At 42.5% G+C, this 9544-nt stretch overlaps 1 protein-coding gene across 1 annotated transcript in view; it reads left to right on the top strand.

Annotated features, from left to right (window-relative positions):
* Window positions 1-9544, top strand: part of LOC102192395 (interphotoreceptor matrix proteoglycan 1a) — a 55172-nt gene that overhangs the window by 31895 nt on the left and 13733 nt on the right. The window contains exons 13-15 of the mRNA XM_005732821.1: window positions 4-1567; window positions 2120-2817; window positions 7320-7539. Coding sequence (XP_005732878.1) covers window positions 4-1567; window positions 2120-2817; window positions 7320-7539 — 2482 coding nt within the window. The remainder of the gene's footprint in view (window positions 1-3; window positions 1568-2119; window positions 2818-7319; window positions 7540-9544) is intronic.

Genomic DNA, 9544 nt, shown 5'->3' with positions numbered 1-9544 from the left:
GAGCCAGGTCAAGAAGTACCTGCGCCTTCGGAGCCAGGTCAAGAAGTACCTGCACCTTCAGAGCCAGTTCAAGAAGTACCTGAGCTTCCAGAGCCAGGTCAAGAAGTACCTGAAGTTTCTGAAATAGATAATGAAGTGCCTGAAGTTTCAGAGCCAGTCAAAGAGGTAGCTGAAACCTCAGAGCCAGGTCACAAAGTAGCTGAAAATGCAAAACCAGACACAAAAGTGCCTGAAGGCTCAGAGCCAGGTCAAGAAGTACCTGTAGACTCAGAGCCAGGGGAAGAGTTTATAGTAGAATCTCAAGAAGTTGCTGTTTCAGAGCCAGAAGAAGTAATTACAGAAGTAATTACAGAAGTAATTACTACTCTAGGTATTGAAGAGAAGGACCTTGAAGTTTCAGAGCCCAAGGCAGAAGCAGAAGAAAGCACCGTCAAAGATCTGACAGAAGAAGCACTGCATGAACAGCCCAGTGTTTTACAACCAGAAGAGGAAAAAGCAAAAATTACAGAAGAGATTAAAAAAATGGACGAAAATGTAATTCCAAATTTGCAGCCTGAGCCAAATGTGGGGGGTGTTAAAGAACCAGAGGAAGAGTCACAATTCACAGGTGTAGAAGATGTTTCAGAACCAAAAGGAGAGGTGGTTGATGCCACAGGATCAGAAAAACTAGTGCCAGAGGCACGAGATGATAAAGATGTCGAAAGAAAGCAGGAAGAGGTTTTGCGGGTAGAAAAAGTTAAACCTCCAGCAGAAGAAACTGCAGAACCAGAAACTGCACCGACAAGGGAAACCCAAGTGCCCAAAGTAACAGAAATGGCACCTGTGGAAGTTGGGACTGCAGAATCAGAAAAGGAGCAAGAAGAAGTACCAGAACCGACTGAGTCGGTGGTAGAGATGAAAAAGGTACCATACGAACCATTACCTGGGAAAGAATCAGAAGTACTGGATGTAACTGAGGTCCCACTACCACAATCTGAAGAAGTCGTGGAACAAGTGAAGGTTGCTGAAAGCCCAAAACCAAAAGAAGCTTCTCAACCGGTCAAAGGCAAAGCTGACAGTTTACCACCAGAGGAAAAGCTACCAGAAGTCTCAGAGCCAGAATCTAATGAAGAGGTAATAAAGGAAGTCCAACAATCAGAAGGGGAGCATCTTCATTCAGAATCGGATCCAGGTGAGGGGGTAGTAGAGATGTTAGAACCAGAACCTAAAATAGATGCTACTGAGCCACCTGCTGAATCAATTAAAATCCTGCCCTCCTTGGATGGTGTGGACAACCTTCCTTTTGGAGAGGATGCTGCTCAGGTCACTGAAGATAAAAACCTCCTGTATCATGTCAGAACTGACTATCATCACCCAGCAGAGGAGCATAATTTACCCGTCATACCAGTCCAGCCTTCCAGCGAAGATGTAGGCGAACCTGACCATGATTATCCCATCATTGATCATTTTTACAACGAGGAGGATGCAGAGAGTGTAGACGTTCAGGTGGAGCATGAAGTCAATTCCACCACAATGACAGAAACGACAAAAGGCAATTCACACTTGGAGACGATCTCTCATATCACAGGTGAGCAGGTGTGAAGAGCAGTGTTGGGGTTGTTATTCAAAAAAGTACTTTATTACACATACTTTTTTACTTTCCTTAAAAGTAATGCAGTACTTAATTACTCGCCGGAGAAATCAGTTCGCTTCACTACACTACACTACACTACTTGTTACATTACTTAAGTGTTTCTTTTGTAAAACCTATAAAGAGTATAATATATGGGCGAATTACAGTAATTATAAATGAGATGGAAGTGAGATGATTACATGTTTTCTGATGGATTGATTATATAATTTTAGAGCCGTGTACAAACCAAAATGTGATCTCCCTACATTTCAGTGCAGACTGTGCAATGTGTTTGTGCTGCATGAAAAGTTGTGGGTTATTTTTTGATTATTAAAGAGGCCATCAGATGGATCTTTTCTGTAAGATTTTATCTTAGTGCAAAAGTGAGGATTCTGCATTAGCTGTATGAATTTATTATGTATGTACACAGGCACATTTTGGTAATTTGTTGAAATCCTTTGTGTGCACTCATGACTTAATTAATCCTTTTTGCCTGAAATTTCAAAGTGGCAGCTGCAGACACGACAGGCACATCAGAAGCCACTAAAGAGTTGCCAGAGGAGACACAAAAAAGTAATTTATCCCCAGAAACAGACATCAGTGTGACAGCACCACCAGCTTCAGACTCACTGCCTACACCTCCGGCAGCTTCTGTCGATGTTTCTGAAGTGTTTTTACCCGTCCCAACAATTGACTCTGGACTCTTTGAGGTAGCAGAGGAATCTGAAGTCCCCATTGTTACTGAGTCTCCTGAGGGTGATAGCGCTGAGCCGGAGGTGGAGTCAGAGCAAAGCGAGCCAGCTGTTGTCATTATTGATGAAGACTTGGGAGGCTACATAAAAAAAGAAGGCGGAAGCCCCACCACCCCGCCGGATGCTACCGAAGACATGGTGGAAGAAGCTGTGCAGGACCTGGCTGTGGAGCTGGATCAAACCAGCGTGGTGGCCACAGACCCAAATGAGCTCCTGGAAAAGGGAGAAGAGGGGAGCGGCTTCCTGTCTGTGCAGGAGGAACACAGGACCATTGTCACCACGGCCACGCCTCCACTGAGATACCTAACCACTCCCACCATGACCACGGCCAGCCACGGCCGGGAGCTGGTGGTGTTCTTCAGCCTGCGCGTCACCAACATGGACTTCTCTGAGGACCTCTTCAACAAGACTTCACCTGAGTACAGGTCCCTGGAGAACACCTTCTTAGACGTGGTGAGTTGGAATGCAACCTGCATCCTTCTTTAGGGTTCTTTATTCTGCTGGTTTGTCTGGTTTAAAGAGTCATTATGTGTTGTTTGCAAAACTGTCACACCTCTTTGAATATATCAGCAATCACCAGTTAGTGGATTACAGCTGTTTAAGTAAAAATATATTTAAAGCTTTATGTACTGCAGCATTTCTCAAACTGTGGGACATGAGCCGCTGCAGGTGGGGCGTCGATAACCAGCTGAAAAATACAAATGGACGGAAAATTAATAAAACTGTGGGTAAACCTGAGGGTACTGCTAACCTTGGGCCTTTGCTTTTCTTAATGACTGATAAAACATGTTCAATGTGCTGTGTAAACTTGGATGAACTAGCTATGATGATGCAGAGCTGACAGCAGCTAGCCCTGTCGGCACCAGCCTGTCTGTGAAAGTGGCCACGGCAATATTAATGCATAGCTTTAAACCTCGATGTAACTCAAACAGGAGAGTTGAATAAAAGGTTTTCTCCACTACTGTTGTTCTGAAGGAGGAAACCATCCATAGAGGTCAAAACAGTTTTTTGTATTAATTCAATTCAATTCAATTTTATTTATATAGCGCCAAATCACAACAAAAGTCGCCTCAAGGCGCTTTATATTGCACAGTAGATACAGAGAAAAGTCCAATAATCATATGACCCTCTATGAGCAAGCACTTTGGTGACAGTGGGAAGGAAAAACTCCCTTTTAACAGGAAGAAACCTCCAGCAGAACCAGGCTCAGGGAGGGGCGGCCATCTGCTGCGACCGGTTGGGGTGGGAGAAGGAAAACAGGATAGAGACTTGCTGTGGAAGACAGACAGAGGTTAATAACAGATATGATTCAATGCAGAGAGGTCTATTAACACATAGTGAGTGAGAAAGGTGACTGCAAAGGGAAAACTCAATGCATCATTGAGACTCTGAAGGTTTTTATCTCAGCTGTAAAGTTGGACATTTTAACATTTTAAAATATTTTAACATATTATCCATCAGTCTATGGAGACTGACTCACTTTTGGAGCCTCATGTGGAAACTAGAGGTACTGCAGGTTTTGGCACTAATGCATTCATTTGCATGTCATGTCGGCAGGTTTTTTTAATGTGTGATTTTAGAGTTTTAAATGACACAGACTATAAAGTTCAAGGTTTTATGTGACATTAATGTTCTGGAGTGTGATAGATTTAGATTTAGCTGCTGTACCTGACATATCCGTTTACTCTGGGTTTTTTTCCTCGTTAAACGTGGGTCCATAGATATTTTCTTCTCTTTGGCAGAGCCGATATATTTGGTTTATATCACCACATTAAAAAAAGAAGAAGCAATTATCCAATTCTAAAATCGAAAACTGAGCACCTGCTGAATGCAGAAAAATTCAAACTGTTTAATATTTGGGAGAGCATCACATCATGAAGCTGTAGCCTGAGAGCTGAGGGGAGCTACAGACTCGGATCATAATCATGTGTGGCTCCATCAGCACCAGAGACTCCTTTCATGTCATTTCATACATTATTATAAGAGGAGAGGAGAACATATTCCCCAAACTGAGACCTAATTGGAGCTGGTTTCATCCCGCTTTGATGCCAATGAGCTATTTTTCCTTCTTTGATTAAAATATTCATATTAATAGGGATATTTAGAGCGTATCGACACAGTGCCTGGTGAGTGCGATACCTCATACTTCTATGACTTGATGGGTAAAACAGAAAGCCAGACACAATTAATAACACAAGCTCTGTTTTCATTCCGAGTTCTCCTGGAGCCCTCAGCGTCGGAGCTGCAGGTTGTTGCGCAGTGAATGGATATGTTTTGATGTTTTGGATGAAGCGAGAGAATAATTTCAAGCTCAGGCAGGTACAATACAGCCGTTATTTCTCTCTGAACAATGACTCTGCTGGATTAATGAGGCAGGAAGAACATGCCGGGGGAATATAATGGTAAATGGATGATGCAGGTGCGAGTCCTCTGCCTGAAATACTAATCTAAAGATGAAACGTGCCTCCTACTTACTGCAGTTTTATTTGCAGATTATTGCCTGCCGTCAGTGTCCTTCAGCTGAGATTTCAGATCAAATAATGTCTGAAGAAGTGGGAGCTCTATCTGGATTTCTTAGCATTCAGACAGTTTTATCAACCTTAACTCTCTGCAGGGCGCTCACATCTTTCTTTACCTTTCTTATTTTTCTCATTTGGATCCATCAATGATTAACACTCTACCCTAAACTAATTCCTGCTGCAAATGTACATTTTGGTGACCGTTACGTACTGACGTTTCAAAGTATTGAGTTCAAGCCTGGAGGCATTTACATACTAATATGGAGCTGCAGCAAGTGATGTTTGTGCAGCAGCCAATTAGAATCCAGAGCTAAAAACGGCTCAGTGTAACTAAAGGTGCAAATATTTCACATAAGCTTGAGTGACTATTCAAATACTCAGCAGTCATAAACATACCTTTCATTGATGAGTAAGCACTTCCTGCAGACTTTTCACATTAAAAGCCTTACAGGAACAGCAGCCTGCGAGCTGAGGCTTTTAATGAGTGTCAGTGATTTACAATGTTTGAAAGAGTGGCAAAGGTGAATAGACTTGAGTTACTGTTCTTTTTTGTTTAATTGGGAAACTTGGAAGGAAACCATTGAGTCTGCAGAAATGCTGAGTTTGCATTATCAGCAATATCGGCTAATTAAAAGAGGGGCAGGCAGGAAAATGGAGAGATCTGGGTAATATATGAGTCGAAAAAGACAGAAAAGCTTTTTATTTGTGTTTAACTCGAGGAATTGAACCAGCAGCCTTTAAGTCGTCTCCTCTGTGTCCTTGCTCTGCTGCTGGCGGTGAAAAATTAATTCAAGCCCTGCAAGACGCAGTAATTATCACATGAATAGAAATACAGACTCAGGCCTACAGATACTGCCTGGTAAAGAAAGCACTTTAAATCCTTTTGGGGACCCACGTTTTCTGAATAGATTTTACTCTTCATCTGCTGAACAGTTTAAACTGCATCAATAGAGGTAATTATGTCCGGTCAATGCAAATTAGAGAAACAAAACTGTCGAGTGTTTCTATTTGTTCTCTTTTAGTTTGACTCTGCAGATCGTGTGTGTGTGTGTGTGTGTGTGTGTGTGTGTGTGTGTGTGTGTGTGTGTGTGTGTGTGTGTGTGAGTTGAACTTCATTTTCAGGGATACTAATTTTTCGGCACAGTGTCTCATTTAAGGTGAGGATGCTCTCAAAAAAACTCAATGACAGGAGGAAAACATGAAGAGGAGTGATGACTGAAACGAAGTGCGCATCTCCTCCGTAAACAGCATAATCACATCAGTGGCACTCGCTGCCAGCGGCACTTATAAATGTACTTATTATTTCCGGACACATTTTACACGCACATGCAAAAAGGACCATAAATATTTGTGTAATGAAGGAAGAAACAAGCATGTTCGGTAAACTGGACTTGTGGGGATTTAACCCGACTTTAAAGAGTAAAACCTTTTTTTTTCTACCAGTGATATATCACTGTCTCTCTCTCATGGGTTCAATTTAAGGAAACAGCTTCCAGTACATATGTTCATACTAATGCAAAGTTATTGAATAAACCATGTTACATGTAAAAATTTACATGTAATTTCTATAATTAATTGCACCAAAGGATCGACTTTAAAGTGAATTGAAGATAAATGGGATTGAAGAAGAAGTACTGACTTAAACTGAAGGGAGAAAAGAACAGGGCTGTAATCCTATTAAGAAGAATAAGCCAATCAATTTGGGGCACAAAAACTGGGATTTAACTAGAAAAAACCTGGATAAATCCTCTGATTACTTTCTGGTTTGAAGACACAGTTCATCCATATCACATTAAAGTTTAAAATTATGACTTTAATCTTTCCTTTCTGTGTCTGCTGACAGCGGATTGACTCAAACAGTGGGATGGTTTCTTCCTCAGAGAGATGTTTGTGTGATTTAAAAGGCGTTCTGTATTCTTTGCAGCTTCTGAATTACAATATAAATCTTCAGTGTGAGTTCAGGCATTGCAAGAATTTCTCGAGCAGGAGGAGGAAACGTAGATGAATGTATTGATTTGTAGAAAGAAATTCCAGACATTCACACAAAACTCTGGATAAAATCAGACTGGGTGCATCAATTCAGCCAAGGCTTTGGCTTCATGGGCATAAAAGATGTGAGTTATGTGAGCAGAGAGGCATCAAGTTATTTATGAATTCACTCAGTTTAGACAGAATTCATGATGAGACAGTTTAATCGGCCCAAACTACATTTACATCAATTTTCTTCTGTTTTTCCTTCAGTTTTGTTTTGTGCAGATTCTCCAAAGAGCTCAGAGAAAATGTGTAACTTTCCCTGTGTGTGTGTGTGTGTGTGTGTGTGTGTGTGTGTGTGTGTGTGTGTGTGTGTGTGTACTTGGTTGTTAATATCAAATTATATCAAACAGTCAGACTCCCCTATGGCCTACGCGTCACTCTCTGCTTCTTCTTCTTCTGCAGCTGCTGCCATTCCTGCAGGCCAACCTGACGGGCTTCAAAAAACTGGAGATCCTCAACTTCAGGAAGGGCAGCGTGGTTGTCAACAGCAAGATGAAGTTCACCAAGTCAGTGCCGTACAACATCACCGAGGCGGTCCACTGCATCCTGGAGGAGTTTTGCACCGCTGCCGCCAAGAAGCTGCACATCCAGATTGACACCCACTCTCTGGACATCGAACCAGGTGCGTGAAACGCTACCGGGTTTGCAGGTGTCCTGAGCTTTCTCTGCCCCGAACCGAACTGAATGTGAACTCCGGTCTGATGCTCATGTACACCAGCCGGGCCTAAAATTGTGAGCAGTGACAGGTGAGGTGAATAACAGTGATTATTTCTTCACCTGTTAGCGGGTGGGAGCAAGTCAACATTTTGTTCTCAAAGTTGATTTGTTAGAAGCAGGTAAAATGAGCGAGTGTAAGGATTGCCATCACAGTTTGACAAGGGCCGAGCTGTTCAGAGTGTCTCTACACCTGCAGCTCTCGTTGGGTGTTCCCGGTATGCAGGGGTCAGTATCTATCAAAGTGGTCCAAGGAACGAACAGTTGTCATGGGCGGCTGAGGCTCACTGATGCATGTGGGGAACGAAGCCCGGCCCGTGTGGCTACTTTAGCTCAAATTGCAAAAAACATTTAAGCTGGTTCTGATAGAAAGATGTCAGAATACACAGAACATCTGGCACTACAGACAGCGAGGGTTCCCACACTGACCCCATCCACCGTGTTCTGCTGGGAAACCTTGGGTCCTGCCAACACATGGACGTCACTTTGACATGTAACATCTACCTTAGCGGTGTTGCAGACCATGTACACCCTTTCTTGGAAACAGTACTCCCTGATGGCTGTGTCTTTCATCAGAACAATGCGAGGTGCCACAAACCAGAAATAGTTCAGGAACAATTTGAGGTGTTGACTTGGCTTCCAGATTTCTCAGATCTCAGTCCAATCGAGCATCTGTGGGATATTCTGGACAAACAAGTCCCATCCATGGAGCCCCCACCTCGCAGCTTAGAGGACTTAAAGGATCTGTCGCTTACATCTGGGTGTAGATCCCACGGCGCACCTTCAGGAGTAGAGTGGAGTGCATGCCTCAACGGGTCCGTAGCAGTTTATAAAATAGAGTAATATAACACAAGAAGACAGTTTGTTTTGGCTGATGTTAGCAGTGATTAAAGCAAGCTCTGGCTCAGTGCTGATTCTACTGTTGTTCAACTGAATATCTAAGAGTCCTTTTTGCATGCGATGGTGTTTTTATTCCTTAACATGAAAGATTAAAAAGCCAACATGCCGTTTCTTTTGTTAGCTGCAGTGCGGTGGTGTTTTATGATGCCAGGATTTCTTTTATGTATGAGATATAAACAGGCATCTTAGAATAATTCACATTTGTTGTATCAGCAGCGCTCCTCTGCATGCAGTTCACACTCTAAAAGCTTTGTGATGTAATATTCTCCACAGATGAGTCTGAGGCAGGGAGCAGAGATCACAAACATTCAAACAGACTCGGTAATTAGGTCTATATGTCAAATCCAACGGTACACGGTGGGATCGTAGAGAACATTATAGGGCCCGAATAATGGTGATGAAGATGAGAAGTGAGCTGCTGAGAGGAGAAGTGCTGCTGCAACATCTTCTGTCTCAAGGCGAGCGTGTGTGTGTTTCAGCAAAATCCTGATTGGGAATCAGGTTTTTGCTGAAACACTCGTGTTTGTTGTGAATAAAGCTGCAGAAGCTGTGTGATTTTTATCACATCAGTATGGACCAACATCTCTGAGGAGTGTTCCCCAGCAAGGGATACCTAATAAAGTGGCTGGCAAGACTAGATTTTGAACTAAAAGAGGCTATAAAGCACTACATACACTGTAAAAACAAAGGTAAATGCAGGTTTATAAAACCTTAAATTCTCTTGTAGTTGATTTGAGGGTTACAATCAATCTCCCAAAAACTGTGCAGCGATATGTTTGATAGATTCCTCAAACCTGCCAGTTACACAGTCTAAGAAAAGTAGTAAGAGGGACATTTTACATACACAGATTAAATATGGCTATTTATTCCAAGTCATGATGTAAAAGCAGCTGTTTCTGTTCCAGCTGGCATACACTGATAAATATACAGTATAAATAAACAGGAACTCTCCAGGACACGAAGGCTGTAGACCCCCAGCAGAAGCCCTGATTCAAACACACATACTTGCTGAT

This window comes from Pundamilia nyererei, unplaced genomic scaffold, assembly GCF_000239375.1.
Source record: "Pundamilia nyererei isolate P.nyererei 1_Seehausen unplaced genomic scaffold, PunNye1.0 scaffold00048, whole genome shotgun sequence".
Lineage (NCBI taxonomy): Eukaryota > Metazoa > Chordata > Actinopteri > Cichliformes > Cichlidae > Pundamilia > Pundamilia nyererei.
This window is presented reverse-complemented; position numbering and strand designations above follow the sequence as displayed.